This window comes from Toxorhynchites rutilus, chromosome 2 (genome assembly GCF_029784135.1).
Source record: "Toxorhynchites rutilus septentrionalis strain SRP chromosome 2, ASM2978413v1, whole genome shotgun sequence".
NCBI lineage: Eukaryota > Metazoa > Arthropoda > Insecta > Diptera > Culicidae > Toxorhynchites > Toxorhynchites rutilus.
In genome coordinates this window covers 293,302,466-293,330,178 of record NC_073745.1, presented here as the reverse complement: position 1 = coordinate 293,330,178, position 27,713 = coordinate 293,302,466, and the positions used below count along the sequence as shown (strand labels likewise).

General features: G+C 38.2%; 3 protein-coding genes across 6 annotated transcripts in view; all 3 read right to left on the bottom strand.

The window, feature by feature from the left end:
* LOC129764629 (sestrin homolog) overlaps positions 1-27,713 on the bottom strand; it is a 136,184-nt gene that overhangs the window by 23,519 nt on the left and 84,952 nt on the right. The gene's annotated exons all lie outside the window — the stretch shown is intronic.
* Positions 14,531-15,586, bottom strand: LOC129764634 (cuticle protein CP14.6-like). Its single transcript, XM_055763901.1, has 2 exons — positions 15,556-15,586; positions 14,531-15,487 (listed from the first exon to the last, which is right to left on the bottom strand). Exons 1-2 carry the CDS (start codon positions 15,562-15,564, stop codon positions 15,047-15,049), a joined length of 450 nt encoding a protein of 149 aa, XP_055619876.1. The 5' UTR covers positions 15,565-15,586; the 3' UTR covers positions 14,531-15,046.
* On the bottom strand, positions 19,636-20,877 carry LOC129764635 (uncharacterized). Its single transcript, XM_055763903.1, has 2 exons — positions 20,302-20,877; positions 19,636-20,236 (listed from the first exon to the last, which is right to left on the bottom strand). The coding sequence occupies exons 1-2, from the start codon at positions 20,308-20,310 to the stop codon at positions 19,841-19,843; spliced, it is 405 nt and encodes a 134-aa protein (XP_055619878.1). The 5' UTR covers positions 20,311-20,877; the 3' UTR covers positions 19,636-19,840.

Below are 27,713 nucleotides of genomic sequence, written 5' to 3'. Positions count from 1 at the left end.
TGATAAGTGGACAGCAGGGTAGTTGATGGCCTTCCTTTCTCCGGGTAGATCTGCGGATTCCCTCCAGATCTCTTTGTTGGAGGCCAAAAAGTCATAGGAACGTTATTAGGAAACACTTGGGGAAAGAGTCACTGTTCGAGCGATTCTTCAACCATTTTCAAAGGCTAGTTATAAGACTGGTCCTTTGCCGGGCAAATCTCGCGCGAGTGGTCCTCTTAGAGGTGGCGCTTAAGCCACTCGCCTTTAAAGAATCCCCGGAACAGTGGCGAAACCGTAGCTGTGAGTTCTGCACGCTACACGGTGTAGGGGAAAGTGGGGCTTGGTCGTACAGTTTATTTATTTTTTTTTATCCCATTTATTTATTTATTTAAGGCTCATTAGCATTTTAGATGTAACAGAGCCGAATTTTAATCGTGTACATGTCACATGGTTATCATATCTATAATTAGCCCATTACACAGTTGTCATTCGCCAGTATTCCTTCTATACCATTACCTATGGTACATTCACACAGTAGTCATTTAGGCGTAAGAGTATTCTTTCTGTTCTTCTATTATCCACTTGAACCACCGGACAGCGGAGACAGTTGATTGATCATTGTTGAGTTATTTATAGAACAGCAGCCCGATGTGTCTTGCAGAGCAGAGCAGTTGTATGGATGAATCGATCTCCATCGCTGATGATTGTTGCGTGGACGTAGCTATTCTGTAACAACACAAAGATGGTCAATGAGGGCCCTGAGTTTTGAACTCACGATCGATCGCTTACTAAGCGAACGCGCAACCAATGTGGCTACGGAGACCCTCGTACAGTTTTTGTATCATGATAGAATTGCAAGAAATCCGTATGTATTGTTACTATATACACTGAATTCTTTTTTTTATACGCGACTGATGCGTGTGCGTAATTTCGAGCAAATCGCGGAATTTCGAGAGAATCGCGTAAAGAAATCGCGTAAAATAAAATCACGGAAAAAAATCGCCTAAAAAGTATCCAGTGCAGTAGATTATACTTTTAGCTTGAAAATTGATATATTGGAACATAGAAATAACGTAACATTCAGAAGTTTGATTTAAACGAAACGCAAATCTTGCTTCAGTTAGAATCTGTAAGCAAAAAATCAGCTATATCTTTAAAAATGCATTTCTGTCTGTCTGATTCTTATGGACTCGGAATCTACTGGACCGATCGACATGAAAATAAGTATGCAGGGGTTTTTTGGGTCGGGGAAGGTTCCTATGATAGTTCGAGACCCCTCCCCTTGAGGAGGCGATCTGGCGTAGTGGTAACATCCATACCTCTCACGCAGAGATCACGAGTTCAATTCTCACTCCCGACATTCTTCCAAAAATGGAAGTAAAAGTGACGAACCAGCCGAAATGTGTTTAAAGTCACTATAATAGAGAAAAAAAAACCCCTCCCCCCTCTCCAAGAGGGGGGGCCGCCATGCAAATATTTTTTTTTGCATTTTGCATTACTCGAGAATTAATCAAGCGAACAAAACCAAGTTTGGTGCGGAGTTTTTCGGGTGCAATAAATGTTTATATGGTGGTTAGGCACTCCTCCTCCCTCTCTAAGGGAGTGGGGCTGCTATACAAATGAAACAAAATTTTTTGCATAACTCGAAAATTAATCAAACAAATAGAGCCAAATTTGACATGTAAAGGTTTTAGGGGGCGTGAAACGTTTCTATGGTAACTAGACACTCCTCCCCCCTTTCTAAGGGGGAGCTACCATAAAATGAAGCATAAATGTCTGCATAACTCGAAAACTAATCAAGCAAACATAACCAAATTTGACACGTGGAAGTTTTAGGAGGCAAGAAACGTTTCTAAGATGGTTTGACAATCCTCCCCCTCTCTACAGGGGAGGGGGGCTGAATAACACGAGAACTAATCAAGCAGAATCAAACCTAGCATATAAAGGTTTTAGGAATCGATAAACGTTTCTATGGTGGTTCGACATACAAATGAATCAAACAAACAGAACCAAATTTGGCATGTGAAGGTTTTAGGAGGCAAGGAATGTTTCTGAGGTGGTCTCACAGGGAGGAGATGGGGTGGTGTTTGCATAACTCGAGAACTAATTAAGTGAATTGAACCAAAATTTGCATATGGAGGTTTTAGGGAGCAATACATGTTTCTATGGCGGTTCGACTCACCTACCCCTCTCTAAGAGCAAGGGGGCTGCCATACAAATGAAACACAAACTTCTGCATAGCTCGAGAACTAATCAAGCGAAAGGAGCCAAATTTGGGATGTGAGGGTTTTTGGATTTCTATGATGGTATTACACCCCTCCCTCCTCTGGAATGGAGAAGGGGGTCCCATAAAAATAATACATATATTTCAACCAAACATGACAATTGAAATTTTTTGGAAAACTGAAGGAAAATGGGAAAGCTCGAAAATACGATTCGCATATGTTCTACAATTACAAGCGTTGTTAATCCATTTGATGTTTGCGCTAAAGAGATTGGTATTCGTTCGAAAGTGGAAATGGATTTTAATGTGATAAAAGGCACTCCTATATCGTCTTCCATCTATATAAATAAAATGAATCGCCGAATGTGTTGATAAGAGCAAAACTCGAGAAAGAATTGTCCGATTTAGGGCTGTCTTTCGTCTATCTTTCTATTCAATGTACCGGAGAAACATGTTATTTGCAAGTGGTTGAAAAATCTTGAACGAGAATTGTGTCTGAAAATAATCTAATATTATAATGACGATTTGGTAGAAGTAATAGGAATTTCATAGTAAAAAGGTGGTTTTAAAGGGGAGATTAGAAGATCAATCAATGAACAGTTCTGCTATTGGACCCATGAACGTGCGCTTAGTAAGAAAACCAAACGAAAAATAAATTTTGGGCGGGACGAAGTTTGCCGGGTCAGCTAGTTCCTAATAAAACTTCTTCTTTATCTGATCTGTAACGAAAATCCTGACTTTTTTTCGCAGCTACATATCCTTTGCCAGATCGTTTTTTTTTGAAAATTTATCACAAAAAAGTTGGACTTTCTGCTGACATCTCCTCTATTCGTGGCCTTGTAGAATTTTTGCCCGAGTAGGTACCCTAAAACAACCTTCACGTGCGTGGTGTACGTGATTTGCACATCAAGAGACCAAAATACTCAAATCTATTGCTTTCTTATTATTTATAATATATTTCTCGGTGAAAATATTCCGGAGATGATAGCTTTTGTCTTCGTAAGAGCATAGGAGTTTTTTTTTGTGCTATACGAGTCATCAAACATCATGCGCAGTAGTGTCGGAGTGCAAACCATGGTTTTGAAGCTGCTATGATGCAACACAAGAGCTCCTTCTGCAACCCAAATCTTCTAAGCGACTGGATTTGATTTATGTACCACATAATTCAGCATGGATTTGGATGTGGATGCCAATTGAATTTTCTTGCAATGTTTCGGTGTTTGTATATGATTTTCCAAATCAGTTTTATCTCTAATGGTTCATTGTTCATTTCAAACTTTTGTTCCAACAAAATTATAAAGTTTATATACAACAATTAGCTACCAACAAGTATGAATCACATATGCGGCCTTAAGTCTCATAATCATTACTTCCCTCTTGGAACAAGGATACTAACGGTGCAATTCATGGGTAAAATAACACTTCTGTGAAACATTAAAAAAATCAATCATATTTCATAACAAGATAAAACACAAAAACATGTTTAAATTTGAAAATAGATGGAAAATCTCGTGGAAGATGTAATTGTCACTCTTTACGTGCTTGCAAAATTTATTCACCAAGAAAAAAGTTCAAAAACGAAGTACCGTTCTGAATCATATTTCGGACACTTTGCTCTAATATCTTGAAATGCTTAATGCACTGATGATATAACTATGAAAATAATATCAGAATTGCTTCTTCAGACTAATTCCTTGGTTTCACTATCATTTCATATGAGAACTACATTTGAATTATAACATAATCGGTAAAAATCTGACAACACTACTCATTATTGTTTGTGTTTGACGTTTGCTTAGCGTGAGCACGTAGAATTTACCCGTTCATACATATTTAAATTCCTCCCGTGTTTCATCAGTTTTCATCATTGTTAACAGTTTACTGTGATTGCTTGGTAAGTGTTTCACAGTTGACTTTAAAATATAATCAAGTATAATGTAATTTTCGTCCAAAAAATTTCAAAATAAAGTGTCCGAAATTGGAATTCAATTTGTCCGGAATTTGATTTAGTGTCCGAAGTTTGATTTTTATTCGCTTGATTTGAAAAGGATTTTATTCGATGATTTTTTCATGTTTTTAATCAAATAGGTACCAAAGTAGAAAGATGCTTATAAGCTTTCTACTTTGGTACCTATTTGATTAAAAACATAAAAAAATCATCGAATAAAATGCTTTTCAAATCAAGCGAATAAAAATCAAACTTCTAATTGAACTAATTTATTTAAAATATCCACCAAATAATATCTGTTCATAAAGTTAAGATCTGTTTTCTGCATCATATGCCTTAAGCGTCCGAAATATGATTCAGAACGGTACACAGAGAAAAAAATATGATTCAACAACAAACTTGAATTTATTGTGAAAATCAAGACAAATGCTCTTTTCCCAACCTCATGTATTGTAATCCATTATAGAACAACAAATGTTTATTTTCAATGAAAATTTTTCATATTTATATAGCTCGGTAATTGGTAAGAACCTTGCTGTACAGCTTTCGGTCGTGTGTTTTGACCACTAAGTTCTGCTTTTGCGTTCGGTTTGGTTGTTTCTTACCGCAAAAAAAAACACTAACTTCTCGCCGATGAATCCTCCGGAAAATTCTTTCGTTTTAATTATATTTTATGGAAATACACCATCTGAGCATTGAGGGTTTGTTTCAATTATTCTCAATACCTTCTCATTCAGTCGTCGATCGGAAGTTCCACTACGACTTTGATGCATCATGCTTAGAAATAAAACTACAGAAACGCTTGAGAGCGCCACTCACTGCTGATTTGGCCGAATGCAATGATTTTGCAATTTTTGATACTGATCACTTCGGATTTTTTATAAATACAAATTGAAACCCCCTTAAACCGTTTCGATGGTACTTTGAGAACTTGTCCAACGTCATATGAAGTTCCCTTTCATTCCAAATCGTTATAATGCGGTTACGGTTTACGATAATATGGGATATTCATTTTCAAGATCAAATCAAATCAGATAATTTAAGATCAGAACATTTTCTCTAAAAAATAAATCAGCCTTACTGAGGGTTTAGTATAAGTTGTTTAAATTGGTCTTTCTCAAGGCTAAAGCTAAATGAACTGCAAAAAATTAAAATCACTGTAATTCTTCTCTTTCCCTCATTAAATGTCTTCATGTAAAATGAGAGAGAAACGGCAAAAATATTCCATAGCACAGTCCCTTATTCTTTTCAACAGAACATATTAACCTGCACAGACTGCTCGATACAACGTGACATCGAAGAAAGAAACCATGTCATGTAAGCTGACGCCCTAATTGCATGTAAGAAGGTTACTTATTGCATTATGGGAAAATGAAGGCAGCAACTAAAATTTGAAAACTTTATTCGTTTAATTGTTTACTTGTTCAACTATTTCCACTATATATGTCTTAGACAAAAATATTGCTGGGGATATTTCCTAATAATTTGTACATTTGGAATCAAAACCGTTCCCTTAATTAAAGATCTATTATCATTAAAAATCTGTATACTTTGTCCGCTCGATACATTGAATTTCATATATTGAAACATTAATCCTACGTCATAAAATGGAATACTGCGCTAGAAAAGATAGATGCTGTGCATGAACTGATAATGCAAGATCGTCATGTGACATTCCGTGAGATTTAGACATCCCTGGGTGTTGGTATGAATTGGATACAAACAATATTGCATGAACACTTGGCCGTAAAAAAATTGCTCGCGTTGGATTCTGCATAATTTGACAATTTCAAAAGAATCAGATCGTGTAAATTGGTGCAAAATGCGATCTGATTCTCTTGAAATTGTCAAATTATGCAGAATCCAACGCGAACAATTTGATTGGTGAAAACATCGATTTAATGGGTATGGCGGTTCACCGTAAAATCTTGATTTGGCACTCAATGGCTTCTTGTTCCCGAGAATCCAGAATAAAATCCGTGATCAACGATCTTGGATACTAAAATAAAAAGCGAGCACTCTCACATCCGAGCGAAGTAATATGAAACAACTCGCCAGAGATAGGAATAGGCAGGGTTGCCAACTATTTTTTTTTGAAAAATCAGGGAGAATGAAAAAAAAAATCAGGGAAAATCAGGATAGCTCATATTGGGTTGTCCGGAAAGTTCGTACCCATTTTTGAGAAAACAAAAATATTATTTTTTGAATTTCATATGTACAGTGTTGTTTTTCAATCAATTCAGGAAGTTCTGAAATCTTTCAGGTAGCCTAACAATTCTAAACATTATCTAATTATGGAAGCTAATTTGTCCAGTTGCGAGCAGTATTTGTGGGAATATATCGACTGGTTGCTTGGTAGAAGCTCACAATACAGAATTCCTCTCCAATACCACCTGAACCAGATCATAATTTTTTTTCAGGTGAAGACCGGGTCAGCCGGATTGTTTAAAATTACTCGTTTTCATCACCCACCACAATTTGCTTTAAAAAAATCGATGCATAGATGAAACGCACAAGTTGTAACGATTTACGTAACCAAGTTTCAACTGATTCACATGAACGGAGATTTTAAACATATGAAGTGAACTTGCTAATTCATTTGTCGTGTCTCACGAATCATTCTTGCAACTGCTTGCTTTACAAACAATTCAATATATATTCTTCAAGAAATAAAACTCTTTTTAAAAGTAATTACAGTTTAATAAAAAAAGATGCTTACACGTTCTTAGTTCTAAACTTCTTGTACATCGATTGTTATACTTGGATGTTATTTGCTGCGAAAATGTAATGAAACGATATGTTTTTATTTAACTGTACATAATTCTTGGTCGTTAATATTCCATTCCTCGTTTCCGTTCTAAATCTGTTTCTAATCTTCGTTTTATTGAAATTGAATTGCGAGAACCTTCGGGCATATGATTCTTATAGATGATATTTCCTTCACGTTTACTTCAAAATTCAAAAAATGTCGACCTGTACCTTCGAAAATGCGAACAGATAAAGTATAATCGAAAGGAAGGGTAAGCATTATATAAGCGCAGACCGGAAAGCCTTTTTAATGTAGACTATTATGACAGTTCTCATACACAACCAGCAAAACTCCCAGTATATTTATATGTTTTTTTTTCTGATAAAGCAAAAAGTAAAAAATCAAGAAAAATCAGGATCATTTAATAAAAATCAGGGAAAATTGAGTGTTTGTCAGGAAATCCTGAAAAATCAAGAAGGTTGGCATCTCTAGGAGTAGGTATTAAGAGACGAATGATACCTCTACGATACAAACAAACCATAAGATGAAGCTATCAGCAGCACGGATGCTACTGTTGTGAGTGATCGACTGCGACTGCGGCTTATCGAAGTCCTATGTTAACTATGCGGTCGTGTCTCGGACACTATCTTCCAACTGTTTTTTGTTCTATACTATTAAGTTTATCCATTCCAGAGTTTTGGGTACAAATACTTACTTTGATAAGTTGGCTTCGTTTTTTATAGGTTAAAATTGTATTTTTGTCATTTGTGGTGTCACTGGTTTTAAATATTTTCAAGAAGCCGTTATTAACGATGTTCTAGGTGGTCGTACATTCGTAAATGATCAACAAAAGTATGGACGATACCATAAAATGAAAATGATTTTATTACTTATTACTGTTTCAGTTCAGCCACAGTAATTTTCGGTTGATTTTTATTATTCTTTTGTTTCGTCCATTTCTGCTATCCTTTCGTTTCAATTTGAGAAGCAGAAGCTTCAGCTCGAAAGGGCTATATCAATTTTCATCGCGAAGGAGTTTAAATTCGCACGCGAAGGAACACTCGCACTTTCAATTGAAAGTTTCATGTGTTTCATTTCACCGACATGGATTGTTTCTGACCGTCCTCGAAAAAGTTATATTAAAAGAAGCGTAGATAAGTATAATAGTATAGTAGCAAATGTCACGATCCGCCTCTGGAATTGATGATTGGGAACGGTTCAATATGAAGGATAAAACGAATGAGCGTGAAGCTAAAAGAGCGTGCACGGAGTATTTGGCTTTTCTCCAAGTTTTTGGAATACGGAAAAACTCAATGATTGAAGGTTTCATATCGTATTTTTCTGCAGATTTTCTCATAGATAATGTTTTTTTCAGCACTTCTTTTATTACAGGTTTAGAGATGAATCAGACGCGGCTGGAAATGTCTTTTACAAAGAAAAAATATTGCACGAACAAGCACCACTTTCCCCTATATGTGTCGTAGGACCAACAGTGCACTATACACAACGTTATCACGAGGCGACAGCGTGTTGCATCGATAACTCCCTGCTAGCTGGAGCAAAGGAACACTTTAAACAAATTGTTGTTTGCTTTCACCCAGTGGCCCCCTCCGGGGATAGGGGCTATCAAATCAACAGGCATAATTTGTTATGTTGCCCTCCCCCAACACACGGTTGAAATTTGTTATTCAATTGACAGCCAGAACCCGTCACTATTCCCCACTCCGAAACATTGCTACTACGGTTGATGACACCACACAACTCGTCAACTAGATGAGTACAAGTTAAGCGGAAGCTCCAGTGAGTATTTGAGTATAAAAAGTAAGAGTGGTATAATATTTGTTGAATTACTATAAGAATAATAAGATGATTTTTCTTCGACCAAATTTTAATCGTTTAACCCCTGTATTTATTTTTGGTTGAACATATAATTCAATTGAATTTAACGAAGGCGGTAGAGAGAGATGGTTAGAGAAGCTGATCGATGTCGCCCACATGTAAATTCCAGACCAATCGACTCAGTCGTTTCTATTCTATACAAAACCCGGATTGAATAATTTTCTGCCAATCACGACTTTCTCTTTTATCTAACCTAGCTTCAGATCAATAGCAGATTGATCGCGTTTTATATGTTAACCGACATTGGGATAGTTCTCTCCTCAAGTTAAACATGAGAGATAACGACGATAACCTTTGAAATCAAAGATCCAAGGCCTTCCAAAAACATCTTCTGGTTATCCCTTCTGTCAATCAGAACTCTTAGATAATTCGTAACACAAAATAAACTCGTAACACGATGAGTCATGGGATGCATCATTTGAAAAAACGAAAGTTCCAATACTGTTGTGGCTATTTCAAAATAGGTATTCTGTTAGAAGAATAGAAGATCTTATGTTCACTTCAATTTCGAATTACCAGCGACACGTCACTTGATGCCGGTTCGTGTTATCGCTAGATAGTAGAAGAAACCAGAATCACATGTGATGTCCATGAACGTGGATTGACAATACTGAGATTTATATGAGGTTATTGAAGAATTGAAAGAACAACAGAAAATGGTAAATTGGAAGTCGAAGAAAAATATGTTCAAAGCAACTCAGTAATGCACTTTGTTTGCACTATTGGTTTAAATTGCTCAAATGGATTCGTTAGTGTTGTCACATTTTTTGTTTCTCTTATACTCACACGCCTATACTTTTGATCAGATCTCCAAGCAGAGTGCACAAAAATCAGGTCACCAGTGTGAATGCCAAATATAATTGGCACCCAATTATCATATAATTGTTTGCAATGCTCTTAGCTAGGAACAAAACATGCAAAGACGGAAGCGAAACATGCAATATTTTCGAATATGGTTCAATGACATTTCAAATCATTCGACGGGCCGAACGGTAGAATTATCTGGTCATGTTATTCCGGATGCCACGTTGAACCATGTTCCCGTTTAATGTACCGTTTTGCACAATTACTTCTGTGTTTACAAAAGAGCGGCTCGCAGAATCATGTTATGAATCACGGTTTCACAGCCAAAAAAACTATTACCACACTAGAACTAGATATTTATTTAGAAGGTACATATTCTTCATTTTTTTGTATGATACTCTGAATGTTCACAGAGTATTTTTATGGGCTATAGCCCGGCGATTTGTTGCGATGAGATTATCCTATTTCCGCAATTTAACCGACTTGTGAATAATCATATCTCCTCTCAATGATTGGTCAACACATTTTCGAATTTATCAATTTTTGTGCTATGCCATTCGTGATTTCACGCGGCGCATGGGGGGAAAATGTAATGAGTTTATCAATCGTTTTCCCCAAATTATCGATCATCGAATTCCGATGCAGTTTCATGCAGTATAAAAAGAAATGCACTGATTCAAATTGGCATCAGTTCACTATCGACAAACGACAAACTCATTCCACATGCCATGGTGTGTTCAGGCGGTTCAGGTGCAAAAATGAAATTTGTAAGTGTTCATATTCCCTTTTTTTCCTCACGGTACCTCTCATCAACCATCCACACTATTTACACAGCTCATAGTACTGATTGTCCTGCTCGTGGTCGACGTGTTGGCCCTCAAGTCCGACTACAAGAAGCGCGAGGAGGAAGAAGAACACGACCATGGACACAAGGAGTGCAAGAAGGAACATATCAAGATCGTGCACAGTGAATCGGAGCATCATCACGACGGTAGCTACAAGTACGGCTACGAAACGGCTCACGGTATCAAGGTGCACGAGGAGGGTGTCATCAAGCCGGCTGGGGAGAAGGGCGAGAAGGGAACGTTTGCCCACGGGTCGTACTCCTATACCGATCCGGATGGGGTTAAGGTTTCCGTGAGCTACTCCGCCGATCACAACGGTTTCCAGGCCCATGGAATACATATTCCTTCAACGGGGGATCATGATCATGGTCATCATCATCACCATCATCATCATCACCACGGCGGAGGCGGTGGTGAAGGTGGCGGCGGAGAGGGAGGCGGCAGTGGAGAAGGCGGCGGCGGAGAGGGAGGTGGCAGTGGAGAAGGAGGTGGAAGTGGCGAAGGGGGAGGCAGCGGCGAAGGAGGTGGAGATGGTAGTGGGGAAGGGGGTGGAGACGGTAGCGGTGAGGGTGGTGGCGGTAGTGGTGAAGGCGGCGGTAGCGGAGAAGGTGGAAGTGGAGAGGGCGGTAGCGGTGAGGGTGGAAGCGGGGAAGGTGGCAGCGGAGAAGCTGGCAGCGGAGAAGGAGGCAGTGGTGAAGGAGGCAGTGGTGAAGGAGGCAGTGGAGAAGGCGGCAGTGGAGAAGGCGGTAGTGGTGAAGGAGGAAGCGGCGAAGGTGGAAGCGGAGAAGGAGGTAGCGGAGAAGATGGTAGTGGTGAAGGAGGCAGTGGAGAAGGAGGCAGTGGTGAGGGTGGAAGTGGCGAAGGAGGTAGCGGAGAAGGTGGCAGCGGTGAAGGAGGCAGTGGTGAGGGAGGTTGGGGCGGAGGTGGCAGTGGCGAAAGACGCAGTTATTGGTCTTATAATCCTCATCCCAAAATTTATAGGTACTACTAAAATTAATAACTAGCCATTTGAAATCTCTCGTCCCAAATTTTTCAATAACATTATTATCAAAATTGTAAACCTAATATTTAGATCCCAAATATCTTAAATTGTATTGTTCGTAATGCAATGTAGACTACTCGGGGAGTTTTATTCCTGTAGAATTTTTTGTATTATTTTGATTGCTGTTAAAAGACATTCTCGAGCGAAATTATTAACCGTGCTTTTTGTATTATATGTTTGTTATTTGTTCAAATACGATATATTTTAATGAAATCTAATATATGAAACAATAGAGTCTATGAGAATGTTATATAAATGATCATATTTTTATAGTGTAATATATTTTGATCTGATGCTATGTTGTTATTGCCCAATCAACTATCGAAACGCCGAAATATTGTTCTAGTATAATATAAAAATAGTTTTTAGCTGGAAACATTGGATATATTCTCTCTTCTTCAAACGCCATCTGTTGACCGACTCTTTCCACATTGGTTCAAATTTGATGACATTTCGTTCAGTGTCCGATGTACACAAGTATTAAGTAATATATTCCGAAAAATCACACTTGCGTGTTATAATTGAGGGACTCAGAATGCAAGGTGTGTAAGTGACTTGATCGATTTCTCTTCATCAACTTTTTATTTAGTTAATAACTCAACTGCAAAAACGTTCCAATTTAAGTTTGCTATACAATCCGTTAGATGAGGTTCTGACCTATCTTCCACATTGTCAAATACAGCTGGGAATGTATTTGCAGCTAAGTTATGACCAAAAGAGAGAGTCGATGTAGAGAAATCGATCAAATCACTTACACCCCTTTCGTTCTAAGCCCCTCAATTTGTATCGGTTTTATTAACAAACACTTGATGCACACAATGGGATTGATCACGAGCGTCACTTCACGGTGAAAACGAAATAAATTGTATGCAGTTTGTATGCATTTCATTCTGTTTTCACTGTGAAGTGACGTTCGTGATCAGGCCCAATATTGTCATTGTACACGTGGTTAACGAGAGCAACCGAAAGCAGTGTTGGAACGCATCAAACGATTGGATTCAACGTTTTATGATCCAGTCTACGGATATTTTTTTAAAATAAAATAACTTACATATTTTTTCATTTGTTTCGGAAAACAAAATGTTTAAACCACACAGCCGATAAAAATGATACCATTTGTTTACCTACAAATCAATTGTGTAAAAATATAATTGAAATACTTAAATTTTTGGTGATGATTGTTCATTAAAATATTAATGTTTGAGCACTCGATAGTAAGAGCAACAAACAATTCGAAGACATCACAATGCTCCAGAAAAAAAACACTTGTATATTATCGAAATAATGATTGAAATGAAATAATTAAAGCAGTATTTTATAAAATAGGCGTTTTAAGATTTTTGTTTTGCGAATTCAGTTGATTTTTAATGAGTTAACGTTTTTGAATAGCTTTACATCAATAACTATTCTTTCTGTAGACGGATTCCGATGATTTGAACACCAAAAGAATGACGAGAAAATCGTGCGAGTTTTCTACATTGACCTTTTTAAGGCTAGAGACGAATGAACTGAGAAAGTTTGAAGCCTCTGTAATTCGGAACATCATCACAATTTGCTGTTTATTCACAGATCAAAAACCCAACAACTAATTGAATCATTTTACAGTCATCCATCGCTAGCGGTACCGGTCCCATATCAAGTATAGTATAAAAAAAATATGTTTTGAGACCATTAGAGGCGAATGAACTGCAAAGTTTGAAACCTCTCTAAAACAAAGAATTGAATTGAATTGTGTTTTTAGAGGCGAATGAATTAAAAGTTAAAAGTTAAAAACAAAGAAAGAAGAAAGAAATTGTGTTTACACGCGAATGAACTGCAAAGTTCAAAGCCTCTCAAAAAAAAAAAAAGAATGTATTGGAGAATTGTGTCTAGAACATGACCGCATTGTCGACGTAGGACTACGAAATTGTTTCAGTCAATTAGCTTGATAGAACCTCTCACTTCACCATCTTGTAACTATTCCATTTTTTAATATATTTTTTTATTGTTGAAAGATGAACAATCGAACAATGAAATAATGGATATTAAAAATATTCTCTGTTTACTTGTTCAGAGCTCGCAAAGCGTCCAAAATTCGTGTCTCTACACTAGAATACCCACGACTCACCTTGTCCGCAACTAAAAAAAGGTTGAATGAATAAGGAAACCAGACTATGGACGAGCAAAGCAGTTCACTTTGACGGACGACACTGTTGCTAACCGTTCACCTAAGTGAATTAATTCCTTTGAAGCGTTCTTTCGCTCTTTTTATTCGCATTTTATTCGATGATTTTTTTATGTAATCAAATAGGCCAGACGAAGTAGAAAGTTTAAAAGCATATTGAACTAGTTTATAAAAAGTATCGACCATATAATACCTGTGGATAAAGTTTAGATCTGCACCATATGCTTTAAGCGTCCGAAATATAATTCAGAACGGTATCTGAACAATTAAAAATAATGTTTTCGAATAATCACAGTCCTACGTTAAGCTTCCGTTTATTCCTGTTTTTACAAAGTTTTAAATTATTTTGATGTTTATCTTCCTTTGTAGATTTTTTTTTTTGATGAAAAATAAAGCTGTAATGGACCCGATGGATTTAGGGGTTATTGACAAATTCTACGAAATGATCCGGATCGCAATTCTAGTTACAATTCCGAAGGAGGAACTTCAATGTTGTGGATTGGGTGCAGCGCGACTGGGAAGCTGCATCTGGCATTCGCATATTGCAAGGTGAAGTTGGCAGATCAAATTGAAGTTCCGTATGAACCGAATTATCATCGAAGCATACCGCGAGACAACGCTAGTATCCACCCCAGTTCGGCTAAAAGATTCTTGCTAAGAGACTCGAAAAGCTGAATAAATGTGGTGACCGGCCCGCAGTCCGGAAAAAATACCTGCAAAAGTGTATAGTGAAGAACACCTTAAACAAGTCTAGCTCGGCCCTTTCGTTACCATGGTTTTCTGCTTCTATTCTATCTTCACCTGTAGATAATTTTTTAAAAGGAAATTGGTACTACAGATATCATTCATCATTATTTTTTACTTTATCTTGCAATTCTGTCGTGTTTTATTATCATCACGTTTTTTGAAATGAAATCATATTATCTCGAACAGTGGTTGCCCTCACGAAAAGCTTCTCAATGAAGGATGTTTTATTTCTTAATTAATATACTGCAAAGAGTGCAAAAAAAGTTGTTTAAAGTAGGGTTCAGGGGCAACACAAAATTGAATTCGGAACATCGCACTAAAGGAAATGTATAACGGAACTAGCAGCTGAATACTTTTTTATGAGTATCACATCTTTGGAATTGCATACAAATATTGCAGTACATTAGATTTACGAAGATTCTTTAACGATTTTTTCGTTGAGTTGGTCGTTTAACATCTTATACAATTGGAATTACGATATTCGAACTACCTATCACGCGTTTACGAGCGTTTACAAAATGATTATTAATAATTCACTCTTTGGAATGCTGGAGATCCCAGTCGCCTAGCTCCGACCACTATCACGCAAAGCAATCACAGCTAGAGGAGTTTAAATATTCACTAGTTCTTTTTTTTTTCGTCGGTTCACAGCTTGTTGTACACGTCCGGTCGGCTGTAGTGGACACCTTCGTGGATGACCTGCACCAGCGGTTCCGGCCGTTTATTGGCCTTCGCGAAGGCATCTTTCAGTGCCTTCGGAAGTGGGGGTGGAGTTGGAATGCGCGTGCCTTGGGCGTGAAAGCCATTCTCATCCGCACGGTAGGTTATTGACACTGGTACACCATCTGGATCCAGGTAGGAGTATGAACCGCGTATAACAGTGCCCTTTTCGTCGTTTCTACCAACCGTTCCGATAAATCCTTCCTCCTCCACCGTGATTCCATTGGACGTCTCGAAGCCATGTTTGAAGCTGCCATCTTTGTTATGGTACAATTGCTTTTGGACAATCTCAACGTCCGCATTCTTCACCCGCTTGGTATCGATGGCCGCATTCACGATCATGGCCGGAGCTAACAGTATGACAAGCTGCAACGGAGAAAACATTCTTCACCTTAGCCACACGCACAGCACCCAATTCTACATTCCATACTCACAAATCTCATTGCTGCACCGCAGTTGGAATGACACAAATCACTGATATTGTTTCAGCTGGTTGCAGTATTATTTATACGCACTACCAGCAAACACCCGGAAAAAATATCTCTCCTCACATTTGTACGAACATACCTTTCGTGGCTCTCTGGAAGCCTTCACCACGAATTAGCCGCCCAAAAAACGTTTTATGAGTGTCTTTTTACTTCTACACCCCGCGCAAAATTTGGCCGGGCGGACGGTGCGATTCTTTGATGCTCGGTTAGCGCAATCATACCGCGGCAAGGCCTTCAAAGACAACTTCAAATTGGTGATTTCCCCCCATTAGCTCTGGGGCTGTGGGGATAATTGGTCGCAAAAATCAATGGAAATTGCTTGCGGTTTGTCGGAAAACGTTATATAAAATTATTAATTAAATCATATCTTAAAATTCGAGCCAACAACACTTAACGCCTAGCTTCTCCGTGGCTCTTGGGTGGATGTTTATTTTTGGTGTGAGCTCGAGGGTGATGTTTCGCTTGATGGTTCGATGAATTGCCAGCAAACCGGAGAGTTCACCCTACAAGAAGAACAAACTTGCGCGAACTGCGCCACCCGAATGAGCCGTCGAGCTAAGCGAGGTGCAATTTAATGGAGCCTAGTTTCGGTGAGAGGGCATATATTGGCGTTAGTTCGTTTACGAAGTATCACAAATGGATCGCCGAAATTGTTTACACCCTTCGCGAATGTGTGATTTCACAACGAACGCGTGTTTTATTATTTTGTAGATGATTACTTAGTACCCTAGAATGGAGAACCTTCGATAGATTCTAGATTTAAATTTTAGATTCATGATTCTATTGAATTCTACTCGTTACCGCTTCTAATAGACATCAATAGTACTTGTATAGAGGACCATAGTTTTTTTTTTTCTAATTATCTATGAAGGGTGTTATGATCAAAATTTAGTCGAATAATTATAATTGTTAATCATGCTCATTTTGTAAATTTCGGAGTGCCGAATGATGTCACTATTTTAAATTTGACATTTGATCTTCGGTTATCAAAATGGCGTTCTTGCTCGGAAGTTCTGAGACGAACCAGCCCAGGAGGCTGAAAGTCTCAAAAATAAAGAATTAAAAAAAAATTGCTCGGAAGTACATCAAAATAATGCTTGTGCATCGCAAAAATTCAAACTATTAACACTTCGATTTAGTAAAATCGTTAGAAGTAGATAAATCAATTCTCATCAACGTAATTAAAATTGATGACTTATAAGAAGATAGTAACTCCAAATCGCGACGATAAACAAAACAAAACTTGGTGATGGTCGGTGAATCCTATGTCAAGACAGACAGACCAACAGCTCTCTGGGCAAAAGTGATATGATTCAACCATATTAAATCCTCGAAGTTCACTAATAAATATCTAGTTTTGGAGACTGTCTGTTCCTGTGCGATATGCTCATTACAACCGGGACGACCGACCAGAGAATTTACGTTAAAGAGTGTCTTGAAAAAAGATCTGCTGGCTTTCATACCTCCATTACGGAACAAAAGCCATGGAGTGATATGCCATCAGCAACGTGCAGGTGGTGCCCAACAAGTCATAGTTTCGCCACCCTATCGAGAGAAATTGGACCATCATCAAGCGAAACCTTAAGAAGACCCAAAAACTGTTGGAAGCGAATGCAGTTTTAAGGCGTTCTGCGTCGAACAAATTGGAAAAGTTGGATGTACAGAATCTGATAGCAGAGTTAAATAAAATTTAAACTTGGTCATTCGGTAACTAAGTTTCAGAATGACCAAGTTTAAATTTTATTTCACTCTGCTATCAGATTCTAAGCTAAGCTTAGCTTAATTTTTTTTTTGATTTTTGAAATTTAAAATTGTTTTTTTAGTTCAAAAATTTTCATAGATTGTTGTGTGACCAAATCGTGACACTCTTCATATAGAAATCACTTTCCAACATTGAAACAGCTTTCTTGGTTCATGCAATTTTACACATTCTCATTTTCAGGCCACACTTCCGATGACCTCAACGGGATGACAAAAGCGAGATCTAAAACATTCATTCAGTGAGAGATCATATGCACATCAGTAAGCTGTTTAATATTGCTTATTGTCAATATATCAATTAGGGATTGTTAACCGGTTTAAACGTTATCTGTTTTACCGGTAATACCGGGTCATTTTCTATTACTGAATTACTGGTATATTTACAATCAGTAACCGGTAATTTCGGTAATTTCGATAATTTTTATTTTTACACCATAATTAATATTTGCCTTTGTGCCGCTTCTAAATGTTGCTCGAAAATATATTTGTATGTTTGGACGTTTCGTACATGCAGATTTGTTCCTGACTTGATCAACTTTGACCAACTTCTGACTTGATTAACTTTGACGATGATGATATTGATTCAGTAGGAGAACAACAAGAGGAAAAAAATCCACTGGACGATGGGAAACCTGCAGAACAATTGAACATCAAGGAGCATCAAACTTGAACGACGATTGCAACAGTAAAAAGTATCAACGTTCAGCCCCTGCTCATCGTTTGTGAAAAATGCAAATCCAAAAAGGCAGCCGCTACAGAATGGCGGATTACATATTTTTCCAGAATCCCATCAATATGGGATCAAATAAAAGGGCTTGATTAGTAGATCACATTTGAAATGGCGCAATATATATATATTTTAAAAAACTCATCAAAATGAGTATCAAATGAAAGGGCTTGCCTAGTATAATATAGTTATACAGAAAAAATTCAAATCCAAAATGACCACCACTACAAAACGGTGAATTTTTTTTCAAAACTCCATCGATACAGGTATCAATTGAAAGTGCTAGTAGAACATAGTAGATCATGAAAAATCCAAATCCAAGATGGCCGCAGTCCCCAAATAACTAATTACTTGTTTAAATGGTTTCATTAAGCTTGATCTGTTTGTATGTATATTTGATTGTCTGTGGGGTAGGTACCATGTATTTTTGCAATCCTCTCAATGTCGGTATTAAATGAAATGATTTGACTAATAGAATACAGTATATCATAAAAATATTCTGAGGAAAACTAGACACGAAATAAAAAGAATAAAAAAGTTGAATGGTTTTATTATAGAGGAATATGCTAATGATACAAATAAATATACTAAAAACTAGAAAATAAAATAAGTAAAAAAAACTTTTTAAGTTAAACGGTTTCTTTGTAATTGAACATGATAATAATAATACATATAATGTACTAAAAGCTAGAAAATAATTAGGCAAGTAGCGGGTAGCAGTTATCATACCCCTTCCTTCATTAATCAAGGACATCGATAAGACTAAAATAAAATCTTGGGTAAGTTGAATTTCCATTATCGGCATTTTATCCGTTTCATCATACATACAACGTTGTGATTTCTATTATTTGTATCCTGCACTGATCTCTGGATGCATATTTCGTTGTCCCCATATTCCACCCGAAGCGAAATAAAAGTATTTTGTAACGTATTGTTCACATATTTCTTGAATCTATATAAATAAAAATGACTTGGTGTTCGTTCCTCACGATTTAACTCAAGAACGGAGCAACGGACTTGAACAGTCAGTATTAGGATTGATCTGTCTCAGTCTGCGTAAGGTGTATACGTCGAAAAAGAAATTGTATACTGCGAATATAGACCGCATTCAATGAAATAATTTTCGGTGAACGTGAGTCTTCGAAATTATATAAATCAGAAAAGCTATTGTGGACGGGACGAAGTTTGCCGGGTCAACTAGTATTAAATATATATTCCATGACTGATGTAGTAATTAGCGATTGTTCTAGAGAATTCAACAAAACACTTATTAGCCGACCAAAAGGAATGAGTTAAAAATATGTTCTATCTTTAAAGTTTGTCCTCATTTTCGTCACTCTTAACCCAGTTCTTAGGAAAATGTTTAGGAACGTGATTCATTCATTCGTATCTGTTCGATCTAAACAAAACACGGATTCAAGGTTAACTAAAATTTGAGGGATGTCTTCCAGAAATGAATTACAGCGACTTCAAAAATTGCTGAGAAACGTTTTATTCAGTTATCTCTCCATTCCCAAATTGTATTTTGTCTATCATTAATCTACAAATCTTAGAATCTTGTTAATCAACCGAAACTAGCATTTTTTACAAAGCTGTTTTTTTCATATCATGTATGTTACTTTACAAACAAATTTTCTTAATAAGAAAACGAACGCAACCGATTTCCTGCTGATAGGCTCGCTTTGAACAGACTATTTTCCAATAATTGTGCAAAGAATTCCCACGATAATAACGACCAAAATTTCATCGACCATCACTGTCCGGCACATGATCATGATGCCACGGCCCACCGCCACCTCCACTGGCGGACTCAACCGTTGGCAAGTGCGGTCCGTAGCTTTTCTCGTCAACCGTATATCGCACGGTCACCGGAACCCCGTACTCGTCAAGGTACGAATACGACCCGTGAACAAGGTTGAATGCGGTTTCGTCCCCAACATTCGAAATCGAATCGACCCGGCCCGATTTCCTTAGCCGCAGTCCACCGAGTGCAGCCTGATTGGACCCAAAATGCCCATCATCGTGATGATGAGTGGTGAAGTGTGATTTATTGGGCCAAATTTGAACAACTCCGGGCTCCCCGTGCAGGAGTCTATCGAAGGCCGCCACAACGGTGAACAGAATGGATAGCCTGATGTACTGTGAATAAAACGTACGTTCTGAGGAAAGGAATGTATTTTAAACAAGGTTTCGATGGTACTTACGAGTTCCATTCCTGAGACGATGTTACCACATCGACGGAAATGGTTCAATGGCTAGCAGTAATGGAACTCAATTTATTTTGTTCTGTTTATTGCCCAAACTCTGTACGTATGATGAAACACGAGGAAGGTGGCCAAACAACCGAATGATACTTATCGGTATTTTTTATCCCCACCTACCGAAGTTGAATTCAGTGAAAGTGTTTCGGTGTTTCCTTTTTTGGGGTAGAATACACTCATGCCATTTATGTTGATTTGTTTACTCTTTTTCATAGCGTCAGTCTTATTCTAATTTTTCATCGATTGTGCAATTGAATGTTCATATATTGGTTATCCCAAACCTCCTTGCGGTACCCAGAGATGCCAGATCTACGGGTTCGTTTGATTTCTACGGAAATACTAGATGGCTCGATTCACAGTATACCCGAAGAAGAATGGCACGATTATAGTTGCTGTTAGATGAGTGTAGGAGACTATGTAAGTACAGGGTGGGCCATTTAAAGTGGAAGCATCTGGCAACCCCATCACTTTTGACAGAGATGTCAGATTAACAAATGTCATACCGCGTTGGAAGCGTCATTTCAGTACAATTTTAACCATGGAACAATACACACCTAAACAACGCGCTTAAATTGTTCAGCTGTACATTTCAAAATAACTTCTCAATTGTGTTAACTAAACGTGCGTGGAAAAATAAAAATAAAGTTAAAACATCGCCTGGAGACAACACTAAAGGGTGTGTCACATCAAATTGCATCACGGAAAAAACGCTGTAGAAATTCAATTTTTAGGAATTATATCTTCAGCTTTCGCTTATAATCAGATAAGAGTGTATAGATCACGTTGGCCATGCTTCACTGTCAATTTTTCGTAAATTTGGAAAAATGTCGTCGAACGAAAAAGAGCGTCGTGAATTAATCCTGTGCATTCATTTCGAGAATCCGGAGTTGTCACATCGGGACATGGGTAAGATGCTGGGAATCGTCCAATCCACGGTCAGCAGAGTACTAAAACGATACTTCGAGAACCTAACCATCGACCGGAAGGTGAAGAACGGCTAAAATGGATGCTCCGTCAGTGAAAAAGATCACAAGCGCGTAGTTAAGCAGTTTAGACGTGATCCGAGAAGTTCGGTCCGGGATGTCGCCAATAAGCTGAATTTGTCAAGTTCATTCGTCCAGGGGACCAAGCAGCGAGAGGGCCTGCGTACATACAAGGTTCAGAAGGCTCCTAACCGCGACGAAAGGCAAAACATGGTGGGGAAGACGCGAGCCCGGAAGCTGTACACCGAAATGCTGACGAAGCCGCATTGCCTGGTAATGGACGACGAAACCTACGTCAAAGCGGACTTTCGTCAGCTGCCGGGCCTGTTGTTCTTCTCCGCAGAGGACAAATTCAGCGTTCCGGAGGAGATTCGCAAGCAGAAACTATCCAAGTTTGCCAAAAAGTACATGGTGTGGCAAGCGATCTGCTCTTGCGGAAAGCGGAGCGCCCCCTTCGTGATGACCGGCACGGTAAACGGGCAGGTTTACCTTAAGGAGTACCTACAGAAGCGCTTACTACCACTATTGAAGCAGCACGAGGGCCCGACCATCTTCTGGCCGGATCTCGCTTCGTGCCACTATTCAAAGGACGTGTTGGAGTGGTACGAAGCCAACGGGGTCACCTTCGTGCCAAAGGAAATGAACCCGCCCAACGCGCCGGAGCTTCGCCCAATAGAGAAATATTGGGCGATTATGAAGCAGGCCCTCCGGAAGAACCCAAAAGTTGTCAAATCGGAGGCGGACTTCAAGAGAAAATGGATTTCTGTTCAAAAAAAAAACTACAACCTGACGTTGTACAGAACCTTATGGACGGGGTAAAGAGGAAGGTGCGAGCATACGGGCTTGGGCTCGAAGTATGAATAAAAAGAAAATGCCAAAAGTTGTTTAATAGTTTTTATTTTACTGTCTAAAATTTTCAAAAGGATCGGTCTACTGGGCGAATTTCTACAGCGTTTTTTCCGTGATGCAATTTGATGTGACACACCCTTTATACGTCGATTATATGCCAAATGTATATCGTCTGGTAGTGTTGGTAATGCCAGTCATCTGTCCAGACAACGACCAAGACGTTTCGACGAGAATATTGATGCCGTTCGAGCCAGTGTTGCAGAGACTCCATCGACATCAGGTCGCCATCGTTCGCAAGAGTTAGGCATCGCTCGAACCACTCTCCGACGCATAATTCGTGTTGATTTGAAAATGTTTCCGTATAAAATTCAAATGGCTCAACAACTTAACCCATCTGACTTACCACGTCGACTTGATTTTGCGAAATGGACCATCGAAATGGCCAAAAATGAACGTAGCTTTTGGCAAAAAATCATAATGTCTGATGAGGCGCATTTCAACTTGAATGGAGGAGTGAATAAACAAAATTGTCGGTTTTATGCTACTGAAAACCCTCAATTCATCGAAATGCAACCTCTTTACGACCAAAAAGTTACTGTGTGGTGTGGCATTTATGCCGATAAAGTCATCGGCCCGTACTTCTTTGAAAACGAAAATGGAGCAACGGTAACCGTGAATGGGGAGCGTTATCGGACAATGATAACCGATTTTTTATTGCCATTTGTTCGTGAAAATGAATTGGACAATTACTGGTTCCAACAGGACGGCGCTACATGCCATACAGCGGCTGCCACGACCAAATTATTGCGCGAAATGTTCCCCGGAAGATTAATAACGAAAAACGGCGATTATGACTGGCCACCGAGATCACCTGATTTGACGCCTCCTGACTTTTTTTATGGGGATATTTAAAATCCAAGGTATACACTGGTAAACCAAGGACCCTGGCTGCGCTGAAAGACAATATCCGACAAGAAATTGCTGCCATATCGGCCGAAACATTGGGCAAAGTGATGGAAAATGTCGAAAAAAGGGCACATTTTGCGGTCAAGGCCAGAGGCGGTCATTTACGAGATATCAAAAATCAAAAAGTAGTTAGAACAAATCTCCTTGGACCAAAATAAATGAATTTCAAAAAACAAAATTTAAATTCCACTTCTTTACTTTGCTATTGCAAAAACAAATCCTTCCACTTTAAATGGCCCACCCTGTAGCTGGTACTCCGGGTTGTGGATGGGACACTATTGGCGCGAATAAGTAGTCGAAACAAAACTCTACATTACTCGGCTCGAAATTGTATTTCCTTCACGACATAATGTTCGAAGCGTAGTCGATGATCTGTCTGTGGCTAGTGATGCTGAAACTATCGTCGCATCCTATTTTATTCATCCGTCTTTCGGTTTAGAGACAATAGGGATTAGAAACCTATTATCTGCTTTGTGCAAATTAGGTTCAGAGATTTTTTATCAGCGCGATCGATTTGTAAGCAATAGCAAATCATTTAGGGTACCGAATGTATAGTTGACCTAATCCTGAACAATCAGATGAGTCGTGTGCCTTTCTGTTATCGAATCGGGTATAAGCAACGAGCTGAAAAGTAAGGTGGCTTCCAGAATAATGCGAGTGACTTTATTATCTCACGTCACTCGCGATGCTGATCGAGCAACAAGAACAGGTTTTTGTCACTACCGTTCCGAATTATATTTCGCACACTCTGAGCTTGAGCTTGAGCTTGGGTAGACTGTACAATTCGTAGTTGCTCTCCGTGATTGACCTGAACCAACCAAATTGCACAAAGAACACACAGAATGACGCTTGGGACTAGCAAATCATTCTCGTTGTGCAATTTTCGGTGATTCGAGCTTTCAATGATCAATAACGACGCCGGCCACGTCCTTACAGTCACCAGGGGAAGGGTAGGAATGTGAAGATATTAAAGGGTGACCTGAAAAGGTCTCTGCAAAAGGATCATAACTCTGGTAAGTGAATTAATTTTGTAAGCGTGGACCCAATTACTCGTTGAAACGAAAACTCGAACATCAAATGCATTTCGTAGCAGCTGAACGGTAACCTGAAAAGTCTCCTCTGTTCAACGGAGCAAAAACTCGAAAATCAAATGCATTTGAAGATTGAATATATTGAAGGGTCACCTGATAAGGTCTTATCAGACTCGGATCGGACTTAATACTTGTGCCTAGTCGCACGTCATGCTCTTCCATTGTAATACACGGAAATCACGGAAGTTTTCCGAATTGGGACTCTAGCATCTTGAACCTAGTCTTGCAATTTATATTTGAACCTCGAAAAGGAAAACTTGATACCTGCGATTTGGATTTGTAATAAAAACTAACAATTTCTCAAGTAATCAGTCGAGCAATTATTAACGAAATCATTGTTCTTGTAGTAAGGGTTAGAATGACATAATTGAAGGAAAAGCAACGTCAATCCTCTATTCAAAAAAAAAACGAAAAGGAGATACATACAAGAAGAACTCACTGACATTCAAGGTGAACTACTAATCCCAAGAAAAAACATGGCTGACTGTGTAACAAATGACAAATGTAAGTTAATTCAAACTTTTCTCTCGACCTCCGTAACATTCTCATGGTCGAAACGCACACTACATTGAATATTCTTGCATGGAAATCTTATGGCCGCTTGTACATACACATCAAAGTCAACGTCTAGCTAGATTTAAAAGAAAAGAAAATCGATGTTACGTTGACGTCAATGCGCTCTTTACCACGAAGACAATATTAGATATATAAAAACCTCTAAAACTATTGGATCTTCTAAAACTCTAGAATGTCGTTTAGATTGAATGCAACTTCGCGCGAAAATGCGGCTGCACAAATCTCACGCAACTGCGAGAAGTAAACAACGACATAGAACTGCACCGGCGTGGCTACACCGTCCGCTCCGCCTTGCCGTGACCGAAATCGTCTGCCTCGAACAAACAAAACAGCCTGCCTCCATCCGTCAGCTATCGCACAATCAAAATATGCTCTCCGATCCAATCCTCTCACAAAAACTCGACTGTACGTCAACCGACGAAAAGAATCAAACTACCTTGGTCTTCCGAAGCAAACGAGTCCGTTCTGGGAAGCAAGGCAACCACACCAATACAATCACATGTTTGCTGGTCATCCTCCACGATCGCGCACTCGTAATGCCACACTCTCACACGCAGCCGCACCCGCCATCACCGCAGTCTTCTACTGACTGACACTTTCTCTCTCTCGCACACAACACCGAGAGACTTGAAGCGGATTGCATTTCGGATCGGTTATAAAAATAACAAATTGTTAATAGTACTTAGCTGGGATGTTGATGTTTCTCGATACAGTTGGATCATTTTGCTGGCAGAATTAGTGGTTAGTGGATTCCATCCTTAATATAATTATATTTCGCACACTCTGTAATAATAACTTGAAATGTTTATTGCCTTGATAATACCTCTAAAGGGTTACTCTAAAGAATCAATTGTAATATTAATTTTATAGTTATATCATCAGGGCATTAAGCATTTCAAGTTATTATCAGAGTGTCCGAAATATGATTCGGAACGGTATATGAAACAGAAAATGATTACTATGTTTCACTCTGACTCTATTTTGGGTTTTCTTTGACTCAAATGTAAATGCGGAAATAAGACTTCCTGTAGTTTTGAAAAATATAAATAAAATAGTTGAAGTAAACATGGGTATAGATGATAAAAAAGGCTACAAATATCAAAGAAAAATTAGCAAACTTGTAGTGTTCCGGCTTAGTTAAACCGCAGTTGGTTGTGAAATTTAGCGAAATTTAAGTAAAAGATTTTGAAACTTGAACATAGAGATACACTTAAGTAATTGTGTCTATAATACAGTCTATAATAAAACCATTCCATTTTTTTCAGTTTCCATGAAAAATCTCGCTGCGTTCTAAAGTTTTGCCAGTAAGAGTGAAATTCTTGGAAACTCATATGTTCATTTTTCTACATTGTAAGCAACAAAGGAATTAAATAACATTTTCAATGTATAAAACTTGAATGTTAGTAGGTTTTAGGTGTTTTCTTTGATTTTTTCCCCGCAAGTGCATGATAAGCTTAACTGCTTCTATCGACCAAATTAATTTCTTTATTTATTGTCGTCAATCAAAGACCGATACATTATCAATACTACTTAAAACTAAAAAAAAACTAAAGAGAGCTGGCTGGATAATTTATCCGTTTAATTTAGAGGAGGATTTTAACAAGTTACATAATGAAATTTTTTTTTTAAATTTATTTTATTATTTCGTCAAACCAGCGTTGACTAAATATGCTGCCCAAATATTACAGTGAAATTTAACTATATCTTATTCTATTCAGATAGTCTTTAAGCATTGATCTTGACATGGTTACATCAATTATTTCACCGTGTTCATTACAGAGGCTTATCATTCTTCGGTTATCTATGTAGAAAATGTTAGGGTTTCTCAGGTGTTTAATCGGTGCGTAAAAATTTAGGTTTCCTAATATTATGATATGATATCAATAATAAATAGAATCATGGCAGAGTCCCAACGTTCTCTTAGGCTTTTAATACTGATTAGAATACAGCGTGCTTCATATGGAGGGAGATGATATGAAGACCAGCCTAGTTTACGAAGTGCAAATAATAAAAATTGTTTTTGTACAGATTCAATTCTGTCTTCGTGTGAAGTTATATAGGGGGACCATACAATACTACAGTATTCGAGAATTGATCTAACATATGTAATATACAATGTCTTTGTCTTTTGTCTTTTTGTCTTCCTAAAATTGAGCTGTAATAAACTCTTGATGCACCATTTATAAAATATGTCAACATCATTTTTGAATGTTTGATAGTCTTCTCCATTCTTTATTTCCATATACAGCTTCATATCATCTGCGTAGATAAGTGCCTCAACATTGTTAAGAAAAACGCAAACGTCATTAACAAATAAAATGAACAGAAGCGGCCCCAAATGAGTGCCTTGAGGAACTCCGGATGTAACAAATATTGGTTTCGAAATTTTCCCATTAAATTCACTGTGGTAAGTGATGTGATTATGCTAACGCAAACTAGAGATCACTTGACGAAACGAAAACTTGAAAACCAAATGCATTTCGTAGCCGTGAAGATATTAAAGGGTGACCTGAAAAGGTCTCTGCAAAAGGATCATAACTCTGGTAAGTGAATTAATTTTGTAAGCGTGGACCCAATTACTCGTTGAAACGAAAACTCGAACATCAAATGCATTTCGTAGCAGCTGAACGGTAACCTGAAAAGTCTCCTCTGTTCAACGGAGCAAAAACTCGAAAATCAAATGCATTTGAAGATTGAATATATTGAAGGGTCACCTGATAAGGTCTTATCAGACTCGGATCGGACTTAATACTTGTGCCTAGTCGTACGTCATGCTCTTCCATTGTAATACACGGAAATCACGGAAGTTTTCCGAATTGGGACTCTAGCATCTTGAACCTAGTCTTGCAATTTATATTTGAACCTCGAAAAGGAAAACTTGATACCTGCG